General features: G+C 56.8%; 1 protein-coding gene across 1 annotated transcript in view; it reads right to left on the bottom strand.

The window, feature by feature from the left end:
* DOCK4 (dedicator of cytokinesis 4) overlaps positions 1–18,536 on the bottom strand; it is a 205,482-nt gene that overhangs the window by 56,917 nt on the left and 130,029 nt on the right. The window contains exons 13-23 of the mRNA XM_079786817.1: positions 13,386–13,511; positions 9,478–9,602; positions 8,599–8,761; positions 7,122–7,228; positions 5,707–5,863; positions 4,257–4,354; positions 4,068–4,151; positions 3,801–3,901; positions 3,633–3,714; positions 2,197–2,367; positions 1,429–1,621 (exon numbers count right to left, since the gene is read on the bottom strand). Coding sequence (XP_079642943.1) covers positions 1,429–1,621; positions 2,197–2,367; positions 3,633–3,714; positions 3,801–3,901; positions 4,068–4,151; positions 4,257–4,354; positions 5,707–5,863; positions 7,122–7,228; positions 8,599–8,761; positions 9,478–9,602; positions 13,386–13,511 — 1,407 coding nt within the window. The remainder of the gene's footprint in view (positions 1–1,428; positions 1,622–2,196; positions 2,368–3,632; positions 3,715–3,800; positions 3,902–4,067; positions 4,152–4,256; positions 4,355–5,706; positions 5,864–7,121; positions 7,229–8,598; positions 8,762–9,477; positions 9,603–13,385; positions 13,512–18,536) is intronic.

The following is an 18,536-nucleotide window of genomic DNA, read 5'->3' as shown; positions in this document are numbered from 1 at the left end:
CAAGCTCTTTTTTGTTTGTCTGTTTCTTTCCTTTGGCCTGATTTTCACAGAACCTGGCGACCTTCCGTGGTCACTCCTCATCGCCAGCGAGCACTCGGCTTGTGGGCGGGCGGCGAGGCTTTGCCGCGGGGCACGAGGGGGAACCCCCACTTCAGAAGCTGAGACCTCTTCTCTCGCGGGTCAGTCTCCCTGTGGAGGAACCTGCCAGCTCCTCCTGGGCAGCACGAGCCCACACCTGTCAGTGACCTGTCAGGCCAGGCCCGCCCATGGCTGCTGGGTCTCTGTCGAATGGGGAGGCCTGTCTGTCGTGGGGAGCCCCGTCCCCAATGTAGCAGCATCTGATTCTCTGCTCCAGGCCCATCACCCTCACTTCATCCAGGGAGTAAACTCCTTGGGCAACAACTCGGAGGAATTACAATTGGTTTATAAACACCCGTGCGTCTTATATTTGCATAAATTATAATCCCACTTGACACGTTCATGAGAAAATGGATAACCTAAGTACCTCTATGCTGATCAAAGGAATTAAACTTGTTAGAAACCTACAAGGAAAATTCCAGGCCCACGTGGCTTCTATGAATTCTATGAAGCATTTTATAGACGAAACCGTAACCAGTCTGTGTGAATCCTCCCAGAAAACCAAGTGACCAGGGACCACCACAGACTCGCTGAAGGAGGCAAGCACCGCCGAGGCCCACAGCGGCCACGGCATCACAGGATTTAAAGAACCCCAGACGGCTGCCTCTCCTCAACACAGAGGCAAACATCCGCATAAATGTCACCAACATCCATGCGGTCTGATGTCCGTCTCACTGTGATTACACAGAGTCCATCCTGAGACGCTGAGGCTGAACCCTCAATCAGGGCGATTCGCAACACTGACAGCGGATGCAGAGACACCAGGCCAGATCAGCATCGGCCCCTGAGCAAAGCTGTCATGCATCGAAGGACGGAAGGTCACCCCGCCAGGTGAGCAGGGAAGGGCATTAGCGAAGTGCCCGCCTTCAGCGAACAAGGCCACAGACAGGCGCCTGTTGGTGCAGCGCTGTCCGGGGTCCCCAGCCCGGTAGTGAGGTGTCTCATGGGAAAAGGCGTATGTGACGCTCTTCCTAATACAAACCAGAGGGCGCGAACCAAGCACTCACAGCGGGAGGGTGCCCTCATCGGCGCCTGCACAGACACAGGCAGCCCAGGACGAGGAAGCGCACCCTACCCCCAACGAGTGCCCATCCCTCACCAGCAGGGCTCCGCTTCCTTCTGGAAACGGGGGTGAGCAGCCACACGCGTGCACTGGCTCCTCACCAGGCGTATCCCCCCACCCGAGGCCCAGGGCCGCGGAGAAGGAGGCGGGATCTCCCATCTGAACGGCTTCGTCGCCCTGCGGCCCCAGAGCGAGGCGGGCGGGGAGCTGCCCCGCGGGACGCCCACCTGGGTTGGTGTAGAGCTGGCTCTCCACGGTCTGGCCGATGCACTGCAGCTTCACCGCCTGCAGCGTCTCGTCCACGTGCAGGAGGGCGGGCAGGCTGCCCAGCGTGTCCTGCACCAGGTTGGCCACTTCCCGGATGTCGAAGAGCTTCAGCAGCTCGGAGTACACGGCGGGGAAGGAGCTCAGGAACACGGCCTTCGAGCGAGAAAGACAAACGCAAGTCAACTCCCGGCACGCCCTCGGCCACGAGCTGTGAAACATCAGGGAGGCCCGGCCGCCATGGCTCAGGGGTTGAGCATCGACCTGTGAACCAGGAGGTCAGGGTTCGATTCCCGGTCAGGGCACAGGCCCGGGTTGCGGGCTCCACCCCCAGTGTGGGGCGTGCAGGAGGCAGCCGATCCCTGATGCTCTCTCATCACTGACGTTTCTATCTCCCTCTCCCTCTCATTTCCTCTCTGAAATCAATAAAAATATATTTGTTTGTTTGTTTGTTTGGTTGGTTAATCCTCACCTGAGGGTATTTTTCCATCGATTTTTAAAGAGAGTGGAAGAGAGAGGGAAGGACAGAGAGAAACATCGACGTGAAAGAAACACATCGATTGGCTGCCTCCTGCATGAGCCTGGACCAGGGCCCGGGCCGAGGAGCAGCCTGCAACCGAGGTCCATGCCCTTGACCAGAACCGAACCCGGGACCCTTCGGTGTGCAGGCCGACGCTCTGTCCACTGAGCTGCACTGGCCGGGCCTATGTGTAAAACGAAAGGAGGCGCACCTGGGACTGAGAGAGCGGCCCGGCCCCCTTGCTCTCCTGCGAGAGGAAGAAGCGCACGGACAGGAGCAGCTCGCGGATGCAGCAGCGGAACTCCTCCTCGTGCTGCCCGCCCGTGGCCAGCGAGAACAGCCGGCGCGACTGCACGATGTACTTGAAGATGTACTCCTGGGCCTGCAGCGACGACACGGCGACAGTGACCCTCAGGGAGCACAACGCACGGACACACAGGGACGGACAGGGAGCCGGGGCAGCTAGACTTCAGATCCCCGACTTCAACGCAAAGGACCCGGGAGGTTCCGAACAGCATTTACATGTGGGAGAGCGCTCCTCTGCTCGGGGCCTAATGAGGGAGAATGTCTAATCATCTAACATTTCTCTGGGTGGCTGCCAGAGGGGGCCGGGGGCAAGGTGAGGGGAGTGAGAAGCATAAGCTGGCAGCTACAGAACAGTCCCAGGAGGTGAGCACAGCAGAGGGAGGAGAGTCGTTAGTACTGCCATAACTACGTGATACTGTCATACAGTGTCAGGGGGTCCTAGACTCATCGGGGCATCACTCTGTATGTTATACACACGTCTGCCCACCACGCTCTACACCTGACACTAGTATAATATTGAACGTCCACTATCATTGAACAACTTTAAAAAAATCTTAAATACATAAATATAAAAATTCTATGTAATTCTCCAGAGGCAAAAACAAAATGCTTTAACCCTCAGAGATTTTTAAATTAACAAAAAGAGTCTGTTTTCGAAGTAATTTTGCTTTGCCAGTGTGTACTCTCGCCACTGAGTATCTTCCTCCAAGCAGACCCCGTGATCATTTATCATTAATAAAATGCTTGTTTTATTAAGTGTCTACTTGTCTACTCTCCTCCACCGACATCCCACGGGCGGCACCCCACAGCCGGCGTCAGGAGACGGCCGGGCAGTTCCCGGACCATCCCGCTGAGAAGCTGTCTTCTCTTGGACACGGGTGCGAGTGAGGGCTCAGCATCTCCCCGCCACCTGAGCACGCGGCACCGGGAGGTGGGCGGCGTTAAAGGAGGAGACCCGGTAATCCTGTTCCCCTCCCGTGGCCCCTGCTAAGCCAGCCATTCTCTCCGAAAATGCGAGGGGAATCGCTCTCAGGGGACGATAAACGCAAGAGCCGGGAACGGCCAAGCTTGACCGCCCGCCTGCGGTCCTCGCACTAACCCCCTCCTGCCAGCCCCCACCCCGGGGGTTCGGGCGCCCCGAGGAGGAAGGGTTCAACCCGAGCGGGTGCAGGGGGCGAGCCTGGCGGGTCCCTTCCAGTGTCCCCAGCTCTGCAGTGGCCGTGGTGCGAGTCAGATCCTTGGGGTGCAGTGAGCGCCATCCCCCACCCCTGTCTGCATGGAGGGGCCTGTTCCCCGAGGCATGGCCACACGCAGCGCCCGAGAGGCCTCGTCTGGGGTTACCTTCAGCACCTCCTGGATGTGCTCCTGCCGCTCCGCCTCCGTGATCCGGTCCACGTACCACTTGAGCACCTTGATGAGGTCCCTAAAGTGCGGGAGAAACGGGCAGGAGGGTCTGCTTAGGAGAGCGCCCAGGACGCGGTGCGAACGCCGCCAGGAGCGAGGGCTCACCTGTACGCCAGGGCCCCGGCGAAGTGGCTCTCGATGTACGTGTCCATCACCGGCTTGAAGTGATGGAACTTGCTGTCTTGCAGCAAATTTATGATGTGAACCTGAGAAGAAAACCGAGCTTTAGGAAACGGCAGGCAAGCCCAGGTGGTTTTGTGATTTTTAAGCGAATTCTCACGCTCTTAAGTGTCCCTTTCCGAAACGGCCTTAGGCGAGTCGGGAGGGACAGACGGCATTGCTAAGATGTCATGAAAGTGAATGCAAACTCACCAGAGAATCAAACACTTTCGACCCATACTTTTGGGAATTTTCATCTAGAATCCCGAACAGGGTGTCCAGGGTGTCTTGCAGAAACTGTGAGGTAGGGAAGAAGGAAATCCCCCCGTCAATTGGGGGCTGCCCTTCCCCTCCGACCGGCCCCGTCCCGAGGGCCCCGAGAGGGACAGGGGCCGCGTGTACCTTGACGATCTCGGAGCCGTCGATCTCCTTTAACTTCGACAGGCAGCCTGGGATCTTGTCGGGGTGGGTTCTCCACTTCAGAAGGTCGAGCATGTCGCCTTCGAACAGAACAGAAATTCACGTCTCACCCGAGGGCCTGTGTCCGAGGGCTGTGGCTGGCTGGCTGTGCCCCGCCGGGCTGAGAACCCAAGGCAGCAAGCCAGGCCGGCTCGGCCCTGCACCCACAACCTCCAGGGCGGGAGACTGGCCCCCAAAAGTGCTCCAGGTTTGGGAAATGCTTGATCGTCAACACAGCTCCTTATTTAGGGAACATCACAACCCACTGACTGATAAAGTCTGGGACAACGTGGCATCTCTGAATGTGGGGCCAACAGCCGTCCGTTGAGTTTCCCCAAAATAAAGGGTGCTGCTGGTTTTAAAACATACATCTCCAAAAATACTATGGAAGGGGAGAAGCCGAAACGAAGATAAGCCCGAGAGACCTGTTCCCCAGGCCCTGCGCATACAAACAGAGATTAGCCCGCGGAACCCAGAGGCGTCTGCAAAGGGTCCGTGTTGACAGGGCACGTTGCGCCCGATGCCCACGAGGAGACATCGTCTCCCGCCACCGACGCCGCTCGGCGCCTCCGAGAGAGACCAGCAGCTCCAGGCACTGCGTTTCGAGGCGCGATGCCTTCCTGCGAGTGACTCTCCTCAACGCAAGGCAGGACTCGTCCACGCGGACTTCGGGGTGCGCGCCACACGCGTTACGTGGCGGCGAGGAAGAGCCCAGGTGTGTTTATTTACTCCCCACATCACTGACGTGGCTGTCGGGACCGTCTGCCCAGCAGATCACCTTGCTTTGTTAATCATCACTTCCTGAGCATCCCCGCCACAGAGCAGGAACCTGGACCAAGAAGCCATGTCCGCCTGATTAACACAAACCAGCTTTATCCCGGCTGCAGCGGCGGAGTTTTTGGAGCCAGCCAACCAGAGGGAGGAAGGCGGCGGCATGCTTTCTCTCTCATTTTATTCTCATTTTTTCAAAATATATTTTTATTGATTTCAGAGAGGAAGGGAGAGGGAGAGATAGAAACAGGAGAGAGAATCATTGATGGGCTGCCCCACGCATGTGCCCTGACCGGGAATAGAACCGTGACCTCCTGGTTCATAGGTCAATGCTCAACCACTGAGCCACGCTGCTCGGGCTTACTCTCTTTTTGTCAAGCAGGTGGGTTTCAAGGGTTGATGGGGAGAGCTGTGTACGTGGGCTCCAATACTGGGTCATTCTGAGGCCCGCGCATGGCATGCATCGTACAGACCCTGGGTCGGGACGGTCTCCGTTTCCCTGGGCATCCCCCACAGGGGGGTGGAGCTCTCCTCCGGCATCTGAACTGCAGGCGGGTGACCGACGATGCCCACCAAACCCCCGCCCTTACGCAGCCCTTCACCCCGAGAGGCGGGACGCTACCATTCTGGGTGAGTTTCGTGGAGCAGAGGAACGACGTGATCCAAAAAGACTCCTTCGTGGCCTTGGTGGCGGGGTGGCTAGTCCCCAGGACCAGGCCCTTGGAGAAGGGGAGCTTGAGGTAGCGGGTCGGGTCCTGGAGGTTCGTGTTTTCTTCGCACTGATCGAAAACAGAAATAAAGGAGGGGGGTGAGGGGGGGCCTCCTGAGAATTACTGAGCACCGTTTCCGGGTCTGGTGTTGATGACCCAGAGACACTCCAAACAGAATCACGAAGAGGTTCTGGCTTCGCAGGGAAATGCAGCAGAGGTGTGTAAAGGGAACCAGGCTCGGGTTCGGGCCGGGACCGACTGGGGTGGAACCCCGGCTCTGTCACTTCCCCCACGAGGGGCTGTCCACGTTCCTCACCCCGTGGGACTTCCCTGCCCGTCTCTAAGCCCCTGGAGTGGTCATGAGAAGCCGAACAGAGGGAGCGTGCGCTGTGTCGTGGCCTTGCAGGTGCTCAAGACATCTGATGGGTCAGCACCGAATTGTGGGGGAAATGCTCAAGTTCTTTCAACAGCTCATCTGAGGCAGCTTTAAACAACTCCGTCCTTTGAGAACGGCGACAGGAGGAGACGGTATTTCGGGGGAATCTGACAGTCCCATACCTGGGGGGGCTCTCTCCCTCCCAGAAAACGCCGCTAACAAACATAAGAAGAACTGCAGATCTAAAAACAGGCAGTTTCACGTTCCTCACGTAACTCTCTCTTTAGGCAAGGGTCGTCATTTCGTGCTAAACCCGGCGGGAACGTGACAGAGGAAATGGACATCCGGGATGCCATGGAGCCGCCCACATCCTCCTCCTGCGCGAGGACGCGGGCCCTGGGCGTGGGGGACGGGGACGGGCTGCCGTCGCACCGACACGGGTGTGCAGAGGGCGACACCCCCTGCACGGCGCGCGCCTCCCACAGACGCTGCCCATCTGTCTCCCAGCCTGACTTCCGCCTTCTCGGAGGCTTTCGGCATGCTCTTAACTCACACAGCACCAGGATGTTGGTTTTTTGTTTGTTTTTTTTAACATGTTTTTATTGATTTCAGAGAGGAAGGGACAGGGAGAGAGAGACAGAAACATCTATGAGAGAGAACCATGGATCGGCTGCCTCCTGCACGCCCCCTACTGGGGGTCGAACCTGCAACCTGAGCATGTGCCCTGAGCGGGAATCACACCGGTGACCTCTTGGTGCAACCACTGAGCCACACCAGCGGGGCTGAGCTAGCTCATCGTGAAGCACACAGAAACGACACTGCCTGGAGCTGACAGACGGTTGTGTGACCCCAGTTCCACCCAGTTCCACCCTAAACCATCGGTGGTTCCATGTGGACCCCGGCCTCCTGGGGGACACCGGGGCCTGTCCCGCCAGCCCCCGCTCGCCTTACCTTGTGCACGATGAGCTCGTGCGTGCCGTCTGGGAGCGTCCTGCCGTCCTCCTGCATCAGGGGGATGAAAGAGAACCCGAACAGCTTCTTCTCGCCTTTCTCCTTCGCTGTGGGAAACAGAGACGGCGACGGCTTACTGGCTCAGGTGAGCACCTGCTGGCACCGGGGCAGAGACCCCGCGGCGGAGACGGCGCCGACCGAGGTATCTAGCCCGCACTCGGCGGCGCCCTTGGCATCAATGGAGCTCTGCCTGCGGCGGCCCCTCCACCCCGTTCCTGCCCCTTCGGCAGCGATTTCCACTCCTTGACGAACTTGCTTCCTGGGGCTCACTATCTGAAATGACGGGTATTCTCTTTTAATTTGTGCATCGCCCCTTTCTTTTTGTTTTTTAATTTAAAGGATTTTTTAAAATATATTTTACTGATTTTTTACAGAGAGGAAGAGAGAGGGACAGAGAGTTAGAAATATCAATGAGAAACACCCATCAGCTGCCTCCTGCACACCCCCTACTGGGGATGTGCCCGCAACCAAGGTACCTGCCCTTGACCGGAATCGAACCTGGGACCCTTCAGTCCACAGGCCGGCGCTCTATCCACTGAGCCAAACCGGTCAGGGCTCGCCCCTTTCTTATCACATCCCACCCCCGACTTGGGGATGTAGGCTCCACGGAGGGCAGGTTTCTTCTCTGTTTTGCTTTACTCTAAGCTTGGGGTCTCCAAGAGTGAGTGCCAAGACCATAGGAGGTCCTCAAGAAACACACGTGACTGCACGCAGGAGCTAAAGCGTGTGAAACGCAGTGTTTCACTTGCTCCTCATGGAAAGGGGTCTCTCGCCCGGCCGGCGTGGCTCGGTGATTGAGCATCAACCTCTGAACTGGGACGTCACAGCTGGATTCCCGGTCAGGGCGCAGGCCCGGGCTGCCGCCTCCTGGGATCTGTCAGCCGCGCTGGAGGCCGCGGGAAGGCGGTGACAGCGGCAGGGCGCGCTGCCGGCGGGTCCGGAAGCTGGGAGGAGGGCCAGGGGTTCTCGGGTGCCTCACTGGGCATCACAACGGCTGAGGACAAGGACCACGGGGCACGAGGCCCACGGAGCACGAGGCCCACAGAGGACAAGGACCACAGCGCACGAGGACCACAGAGGACAAGGACCACGGGGCACGAGGCCCACAGAGGACGAGGACCACAGAGGATGGGGCCCACGGGGCATAAGGCCCACAGAGGACAAGGACCACAGAGGACGAGGCCCACGGGGCACGAGGCCCACGGGGCACGAGGTCCACGGGGCACGAGGACCAGAAGCATGAGGCCCACGGAGCACCCCGTCCCCCAAGGACAAGTCGGTGACATCCCGTTGGCGGCTCGAAGTGGCCACAGTGGGAGGATCGACCCCACGGCAGCCATCAGACACTGCCCTCCGGGCGCCCTCACCCCCTCCTCCCCACGACACCCGACACGACCGAGCCGAGGCAGGGACTCACTGGAGCAATGCCGGAACTCGAAGCGGACGTGCGCGCCCCTGAACTTGTCCACGGGGATGGGGAGCTTCAGCAGCTCGGCCCAGCGCGGGCTGTTGTTGTGGTACAGCACGAAGGAGTGGTACTCGCTGGCCGGGGGCTCCCCGGAGCCGAAGGAGATGAAGTCCTGGCGGAGGACAGGGGGTTACAGGCAGCTCCAGGGGACTGTGGTGAAGGCAGCCGGCGATCGCCTCGTGGGACCTGCCCGCTCCCCACACACACTCGGGTCACGGGCTGGGCTCCTGTGCGCTGGCTTCACTCCGAGGCTGGTCTCCCAGGGCCCCGGGCACGGGTGGGTCTCGGTGACGTGGGCGAGGCGGGCAAGGGCACGGCCAGTGTGAAGGTCGAGTCCACGGCAGAGAGCTCGCCCCCCACTCCCCGGGCCGCTCAGGGGCCCTGGGCTCACACAGAACCCCTTCCACAGAGGAACCCGGGCCATCGCCCCCCTACTCACACCCCAGGCTCCACGCCTTCCTTCGGTCACAATGAAAACGCACAGGAGAGAGGCGTGAGGTTTTTGTGTTTACCAATGGCCAAAAGGAAGCACTTGTCTCCGAAACTATGGCAGGTGAAGGGGCTAATACGAAACGGCTTTAAAATACCGGACTTACAGAATGACGGCTAGGAGGAAATGGCAGGCCCAGCTAATTAAACAATTAAACTAAAAGCTCTTTGGCTTTTCCAGGTTCCTTTCCGAACGGCCTTTTAATGGTTTAAAAAATCCCCAGGGGCAGAGAAGAGAAGGAAGACTGAAAAGACTGAGAGTCAGAAATGAACTGATCTCGCTCCGGACGAGCCCGAGGCGATGACACGGCGCCGTCCCGCCCCAAACCCCCAGCTCACCTTCAGGGTCTGGCCGCCGCTCTCCACCACGAACATGGTCACCTCCACGTTCCTGGCCACGCTCTTGCCGCCTTTCTCGAACTCGCCCCGCTCCACCGTGATGTACAGGTCGTTCCTCATCTCCCCTGGGGGGGGGGGGGGGGGGAGCCGTCTCACACCTGCTCGGAGGGTCATGAAGGGCTCGGGAGGAGCGCTCCCGTCCATGACGTGCAGGGTTCCCCACGCACATGTTCTGCTTATTCTCTCAGGAAAGAAAGGGCGCCCCCCTCCCTGCCAGGCCCCACGCCCCGGCAGGCCGCCTCCGCAGGCCGCGTGCACAGCCACGAGCGTGTGCGTCCAGGAGGGGCCCCTGGGGTGGAGGTGGGAGGCGTTGTCCGATGTCCCCATCTCCCAGTATTTCCCTCACGTCATTTGTGAGGTGCGGCGACAAAATGACAAGAGGCCCGTCTGACACTTTATAACACACCCCTGTGCTGTAACATGTGCTCATCGCTCATCACCGGAAGGCCAGTCTCCTGGGGTCACCATATACATATGTTGTTGGTTTGCTTGTTGGTTAACCCTCAACGGAGGATATTTTTTCCACTGAGTTTGAGAGAGAACGGAAGGGAGAGAAACATCGATGCGAGAGAGACTCATTGATGGATTGCCTTCCACACACGCTCCGACCTGGACTGGGGATTGAACTTGCAACCCAGGTGCGTGCCCTGGACCAGGGTCAAACCCCAGGCCCTTCCGTCTGTGGGCCTGCGCTCTAACCACTGAGCACCCTGGATAGGGCTGTCACCGTATATTTGCCCCCTTTACCCTCACCCTCTCCACCCCCCACCCCCCTGATAAACACCACTCTGTTGCGTCTGTGAGTTAGCCTGTTGCTTTTTGAGTTATATACTATACATAAGTGAAACCTGACGTATTTCAGTTGGCATAACACTCTCAAGACTCATCCATGCCGTCACAAATGGCCGTATTTCCTCAGGAAGGCTGAAGTCTAGCCACCCTTTACACGGAGCACACACACAATGCGCCGTGGGGTGGGGGGTACAGGGGCTCTGTCTTGAGGCGTGCGGTGCTCTCACACAGACCAGCGTGGGGAGGCGATGAGCTGGGAATTCCAGAAGAAAAGCAACCTGCTTCATTCAGCACTTTTAAAATTACATGAGAGCCCTGACCGGTGTGGCTCAGTGGATAGAGCCTTGGCCTGCGGACTGAAGGGTCCCAGGTTCGATTCCGGTCAAGGGCATGTACCTTGGTTGGGGGCACATCCCCAGTAGGGGGCGTGCAGGAGGCAGCTGATCGATGTTTCTCTCTCATGGATGTTTCTAACTCTCTATCCCTCTCCCTTCCTCTCTGTAAAAAATCAATAAAATATATTTTTTTAAATTACATTAGAATCCTTCGAAAGGCTTCTGTTTTTAATCAACTCCATTGTTTTTACAAGTTTCGTAAATTTTACAAGTTTGTGAGATTTTTGCAACCCAGTTCTTTTAATTACCATGTATATTAATCACTACACCCACCCACCATTTTTACTGCTATTTCTTTGGCCAATTTCACTATAAAAAAAATGAATACTGCCCTAGCTGGTTTGCTCAGTGAATAGAGGGTCGGCCTGCAGACTGAAGGGTCCTGGGTTCGATTCTGGTCAAGGGCATATGTCTGGGTTGTGGGCTCGATCCCCAGTGGGGGGGGGGGGCATGCATGAGGCAGCCAATCGATGTGTCTCCCTCACATCAATGCTTCTCTCTCTCTCTCTTTTCTCTCTCTCTCTCTCTCCTTCCCCTCCACTCTCTCTAACAACCAATGGAAAAATATCCTCGGGTGGAATTAATACACAAACAAAGAAACAACCCCTTGCACGTGGGCAATGCAGACTTGGGAGGCCAGACCCCGGGACAGCGGGAACCTCGCTGGTATAATCAGTGTGGGGAGGGACGGGAGCGAGCCTGACTCCACAGAAAGTTCCTGTCCATCATCAGAGCCGGACCCACACGCCTGAGCAGGCACGACCCAGACAGTGACTCAGGCTAGAGTGTCACGTGGCTTCACATTTTTCCGCCGCTCACGGTCCTGCCCTGACCCGCAGCTGGCTGCGTTCTCCGGTAAATGTGTTTTTTATATCAGGTCTGCCCATCCAGTTGCTTCCCAGGGGGATGACATATTTCCTTTGTGTTAAAGAGGAAATACCAGGTCTTTGTAGCCCAGAAGGAAAAAGTAGCGGAATTACCCGCCACCAAGTTACCCGTTCCGGAAACAGCCTTTTTCGGCCACATGCACGGGATGCGGGGCTGGGCCCACGGCGCAGGGCCAGGTCAGAGACTCCGGCTGTTCTCCCGGCCTCCGGGGGCGATTCCCACAGGGAGGCCACAGGACACGGCGCACAGTGCGGTCGGTCTCGGCTCCAGGTCAGGGCCCTGCTCACAGCGACCTCTCAGAGCAACTGCCCCTCACGCTGAGACACGTGGTTTCGACTGTGACTGAGACGACCTGCTTTCTACAAACCCCATGGGCTTGCAGGCTCTGCATCTGCTTTCTCCACCTTTTTCTTGGTGGTGGAGGGGCTGTGGAGCTCTGAGAAAATACTACTACTTGGCATCTGCTTTAAGAGTGTGAATCTCGCCCTGGCTGGTGTGGCTCAGTGGACAGAGCGTCGGCTTGCGGACTGAAGGGTCCCGAGTTCAATTCTGGTCAAGGGCACATTCCCAGGTTGCGGGTTCGATCCCCAGTAGGGGACGTGCAGGAAGCAACCGATCAACGATTCTCTCTCATCATTGATGCTTCTATCTCTCCCTCTCCCTTCCTCTCTGAAATCAATAAAAGTATCCTATATAATGAAAGCCTAATATGCTAAGTTTCCAGTCGTCTGTTCAACCAATCAAAGTATAATATACTAATGATATGCTAACCGCTCAACCACTCACTATGACATGCACTGACCACCAGGGGGCAGACGCTCCAATCAGTAGGTTAGCTAGCTGCTGGGGTCAGGCCGATTGTGACTGAGCAAGGAGTGGGCCTAAGCCATCAGTCAGACATCCCCCGAGAACTCCAGGACTGCGAGAAGGTGCGGGCTGGGCTGAGAGCCCCCCCACCCCCCGAGGGCATGAATTTCGTGCACCAGGCTTCTAGTATTTTATAAAAAAAGAGTGTGAATCTCCTTTCCTTCCTCATTTTAAAAATAATTTAAGTGTAGCCGGTATACAATATTATATGGGTTATATTAGTTTCAGGTGCACTATATAGCGATTTGACATTTTTGAGACCTTACAATGTGACCACCCCACTAAAAAGAGCACGAACCCCCTTCTCCCCATCTCCTCCACCGAGAAACACTTTTTGGAGTGTGTTTTGGCTACACACACACACACACACACACACACACGTATGTCTGGTGACAAAATCCTCCAAGAAAGGCTAAATGTTGCTCAGTAACTTCTCTAAACCTACTGGGCTTCCTCTCAGCAACCTCACTGACACTTCCCACCCGAGGGGAACATTTTCTGGACACGAGCTCCACGTTCCCTCTGATCACAGTCACGAAGACACGCGGTCACACCTCCCCAGCCACCCGTCCTCACATAATCCAATTGTAGGTACTTTTAAAACACGATTGCTTCTTATCACACACAGCAGGTCCCCGAGTCACGTCCTTTCGTTCTAAACCTGATGAGATGCCGCAGAAACTGAACTGTTTCTATCCATCAGTTCGCCTGCGGTAAAACTGGCTTCGTTATGCGTCCTTTTGCCTAGAGTCGCAGAACCTGCCGACAAGTCACTGAGGGCCTGCTGTGCCTCCTCTCCTCCTTCAGCATCGCCACCTGAACGCTTCAAAATCAGAAAACTGACTCAAGGGTCAAACACAGACGCAATCCGTCCATGCGTCACGTGGAGCCGCTCGAGCCACTTACCCGGCATGATGATGTTGGAGAAGCCCAGCTTCCTGGTGATGGACACGCCGTGAGAAAACACGGACGGGTACTCCCTGCGGATCTGCTCGAGGTCTCCGTGCAGCAGCTGCAGGGACACGGCCAAGCCTGAAACAGACGAGGGCGCAGGGTCACAGGCCGAGGCCAGACACCCCCGTGCTTCCCAAGCCCAAAGCAGGGCACCAGGTTCCACTTACTGGTTTTTATTGATGTCAGAGAGGAAGGGAGAGGGAGAGGGAGAGAGAAACATCAATGATGAGGATCATTGATTGACTGCCTCCTGCACGCCCCCTGCTGGGGATCAAGCCTAAAACCAGGGCATGTGCCTGACCAGGAATCAAACCCGTCTGACCTCCTGGTTCATAGGTCGACAACCCTCAACCACTGAGACACACCGGCCGGGGAAGGTACCAGTATTTTAAACGAAGGGTCACTATTTAGACAAAATCAGCAGAATCCATAGGGATGGTTTCTAGGGCAGACTTTCCAGCCTGAATCCCTGAGGGTCCCATGTGGAAGGAGGTTCATAGCGACGGAAAACCCGTAGCAGGACCCGGAGAAGGGAGGTCTGGCTCCTCGCCCCGGCTTCTCTTCCCAGCGCCCGGAGGAAACACGCATTCCACCTGTCAGTCACCCCGCCCCATCACGGCTGAGGGTACCACCACGCCATCTGCACACACAGACGTAAGAGTGGCGGCGGTCGCGCTGCAATGAAGAGAGAAGTAAGACGATTTCCATACGCTGGACGGGGCCCTCCCTCTCGCCCTCCTTCTCCTGTAGGGTTAGACAGCTCACAGAGAAGCAGCGTCCCCCGGTGGGCCTGTGTGCTTGTCAATAGAGCAGTTCAGACATCAGGAAATTTGTTTTTCAGGAAAGCGTGAGGCTCTGAGAGGCGCTTTCCCGGGTCCAGATCCGGCCTAGAGGAGCCCGGGGACCCGAGGGGCGGGACGGGCAGGAGGCCACGCCCACATCGCCACAGCCCCGGCCTCCTGGGCATGGACCTGACAGCCCCTGCTGTCCCAGCTGCTGTGGGAGTTGGATGAACTCTGGCAGGTACTCGGAACTTTAATTAAACCGCGCCCCATGTTCACGCGCCCCTCCCCTCCCTCGCTGCCCCGTTTGGGCTGGGTGACCGGCACATCTGTCCATCTGTCCTCGGAAAGCCGCGGGGCTGGGCGAAGGGAGGAAACGGTCCCGATGACCTGCCGGCGACACGGGGTTCCCCTGGAAACCCAGCGGCGGGGGAACGAAGACTCGCTCACGTGTTCCCATCCCTCCGTCCCACGAGCGGTTTCTCCCGGACTCACGCTCCCATGACCTCCCCATCATCACGGGTGTTCTACTCTCCCCCACTCCTGTCCTTTGCCGTCAGATTCCTCACCCGCACCGTCCCCATCGCCAGCATCCCGGGCTGGCTCTGTGGAAGGCAGACCCGTGTGCGCCCGACACAGGCACAGGGACCGCCCCTCCCACAGGACACGCCCGGCCGGCCGGGTGCTCTGAGCTCGCCTCCAGGCCGGGGGCCGGCGGGCTGGGCGGCAGCCTGAGGGCCTGCAGCTTCTGCACATGAGGGACCCTCTCTCAGGACGTCTCGCCACAGGCTCTGACAGGAACACGGGGAGCGTGACGTGGCATTCAAAGCAAGGAGAGAAGAACCCACGGATGATGAAGAAACACCACGAAGAGATCACGCTCCTCGGGGCGGGGCTGGAGGGGAGAAAAGGGACTGGGTTCGCATTCTGCTCTCTTGGGGCCAAAACTCATGTAACCATCAGTGATTTCTTTTTCCCTTTAATGGAAGCAGAATACTTTGCAGAGGATAAGACAATGAGAGAAGAAACGCATTCCGAGCCCATGTGAATGCTGAAGGAGATTAAAGATGGGAAACAGAGAAAACGGATGTTCTAGCCCAGTGGTCGGCAAACTCATTAGTCAGCAGAGCCAGATACCAACAGGACAACGATTGAAATTTCTTTGGAGAGCCAAATTTTTTAAACGTAAACTTCTTCTAACGCCACTTCTTCAAAATAGACTTGCCCAGGCCATGGTATTTTGTGGAAGAGCCACACTCAAGGGGCCAAAGAGCCGCATGTGGCTCGCGAGCCGCAGTTTGCCGACCACGGTGCTAGGGAAAGACAGCCGTGGAAGCATGAACAGCGAAACACATCCATGTTCTGGCCAGCCAGAGCCATAGAGGTGCGGGTGAAGGGGACAGAGAGGCCGTGTGGGAGACAGACACAGGGGAGCCAGCGGGGACAGGGGAGCCAGCCGGCACGCGGGAGGCGATGCGGAGGTGACGGAGACGCAGACACCCCCGGAGGGAAGAAGAAGGCCATGGAGCTGCGTGGCCCTAAAGTCCGATGGTAAGGTGTGTTAGCTTCGCCCCGAAGGTTTAGGAAGGTGGCGATTAAAGCGCCAGGTGCCGTGATCTCATTTGTCCAGCCAGTGACAGGCGTGTGGAGGACAGGAGAAGGTACTGCCGGTTAAAGTGACCCCGTTTCTCCGGAATAAAGAACTCACGGGGAGTCAAGGGCTGGGAAGGTCAGCCGGACCGAGGGCTCGCCCACACGTACCTGGCTCTCCCCAAATCATCATCTCCGTTTCCGTTAAAGCAGACAAAACACGCACTGCCGTATCCAGGTGAGGCACTAGAGCATTGCACATCTGAATCCTGTGTAAGTCCATTAACCAATGTCACCCCAATAAACTCAGTAAGAAGTAAGGAAAGCGCACATATACGTGACTATCAGGCAGCACGGGTCAGCGTGGAACAGGGATGTTAAAATACAGGGGACACGTTACTGACTGAGGAAAGTAGAAAGTTCAGGAGGATTTTTTTGATAAACAGGAGTTTCCAACAAGATAAGCTGAAGAATTAGGTGAAAATTTTCATTTCACAAAACAGGTCCATCGGGTTTTACAATCCCCTTTTTTCTGGCCGTTAACGGAAGTACCCAAAATAAGATTGCTAAGGGGAGACCGGTCCCCTTCGTTAGAAAAAACACTCACTAAACTGAGCTTTTTAACAATCAGCCTAGATGTTTAAGACCCAGCTGTCAGGGTCTGGTCTCTGATTTTAATTCAAGGCCCCGTCACCAGTTAACCAGAGTGTGTGACAGACAGCACGCTTTTCGTGACGCAGCTCGGCTCCTGGGGCCGCACAGGGCAGGCAGGCATGGGGGCTGTTACACCACAGGGTCCATAGCTGGGGGCTCTCATCTCACAGGAAGCGAGGCGAGCGAGCTCTGCAAGAGGCGTCCTTTGAAATTCATGAGATTCTGCACTTTCACATAAAAAATGGCAAGCACAGCATGATTTATAAGTAGCTGGCGAAATTAATTTCCGACTAGATCAGCCATTTTGCCACCAACGAACCAAATTACACAGAGCTGGGAACAGCGACAGAAATGCAAAAAAGGGAAAACGCTCATAAACACGCTGACCACGTGCTGCGGTTAGGCATGCCGTGCACAGCGCACATGACACAGCGGCGTGGCCCCGTGGCCCCGTGAAGGTGCGGTCCATGGCTGCAGAGATGCCCGCTGCACCCAGGCCCAGCCCTGCCCGGGTGGGGCGGGTGGAGGAGGGAGCCCCGGCCCCTGAGCCCCCTGAGCCACCTGTCCCAGGATTCGGCCACGCAGCCTGAGCGATGAGCAGGGCTGGCGGGCTTCACCTGCCGGGGAGACGCTGCGTCCCTGACGGACAGCGGAGGGGAGAAGAGCTCCATCCCTTGGCCACACCCCCCGGGGCAGAATTCCCATCATGCTGAGCGGGCAGGGGGAAGGGGACTGTGGCACCAGGGCCACCAACTCCCTCTGTTCTTATCAAGCTTCCGTCGTCATTCCTGCCCGGCCGGCGTGGCTCGGGGTTGAGTGCTGCCCTGTGAACCAGAAGGGCGCGGTTCGATTCCCGGTCAGGGCACAGGCCGGGGTGCAGGCTCGGTCCCTGGCTGGGCTGCCTAACAGAGGAGGCAGCCACTGATGTTTCTTTTTCACGTCTGTGTTTCTCTCCTTCTCCCTTCTCCTCTCTCTAAAAATCAACAAAGACCTTTTTTTAAATTAAAAAATAAAGCAAATACACTAGATCAGTGGTTCTCAACCTTTCCGATGCCGCGGCCCTTTAATACAGTTCCTCATGTTGTGGTGACCCCCAACCATAACATTATTTTTGTTGCTATTTCATAACAGTAATTTTGCTACTGTTAATGAATCGTAATGTAAATATCTGTGTTTTCCGATGGTCTTAGGCTCTACAGCAGGCGTCCTCAAACTACGGCCCGCGGGCCACATGCGGGTGTTTTTGCCGTTTTGTTTTTTTACTTCAAAATAAGATATGTGCAGTGTGCATAGGAATTTGTTCATAGTTTTTTTTAAACTATAGTCCGGCCCTCCAACGGTCTGAGGGACAGTGAACTGGCCCCCTGTCTAAAAAGTTTGAGGACCCCTGATCTACAGCAACTCTCGACCCACAGGTTGAGAACCGCTGCTGTAGAGCCTAAGACCATCGGAAAACACAGATATTTACATTACGATTCATTAACCGTAGCAAAATTACAGTTATGAAGTAGCAACGAAAATAATGTTATGGTTGGGGGTCACCACCACATGAGGAGCTGTATTAAAGGGTCCCAGCATCAGGAAGGTTGAGAACCACTGCCCTAGAAGCACATATGTTATTTGGGTCCAACGCCTGGCCGGAGAGAACGCGGGGGGCGGCATCCTGGCTGCAGGAGGCAGAGAGCCGGGCTCAGGCGCGGGGTTCCCACAGGGAGGTCAGGACGGGGTCTCCGGTCAGGAAGCCGGACGTCTGGTCGGGGTGCTGCTGAGGGAGACGGCACCGCTGGGAAGGGACTCCACGGAGCCACAGCCAGCGCACGGGGCCGAGAGCCGAGGGCAGGGTGAGCCAGGCTCCCGGAGAGACACGAGGGGCAGCCCTGGCGGCCGCCGGAGCGGTGTGTTCCTGACATGATGGGGTGAGCAGAGTACAGAGGAGTCACGCCTGACACCTGAGGGCGGAGAATGTGTGTATGTATGTGTGATATGTGTGTATGTGTGATTTGTACATACGTGTGTGTATATACAACTCTTAAAGATTGTAACAATTCAGTAACATTAAGTGGCTATATAGAGAGAA

This window comes from Cnephaeus nilssonii (genome assembly GCF_951640355.1).
Source record: "Cnephaeus nilssonii genome assembly, chromosome: 12".
NCBI classification, from domain to species: domain Eukaryota; kingdom Metazoa; phylum Chordata; class Mammalia; order Chiroptera; family Vespertilionidae; genus Cnephaeus; species Cnephaeus nilssonii.
The sequence above is the reverse complement of the archived record's forward strand: the minus strand, read 5'-3'. Positions and strand labels throughout refer to the sequence as shown.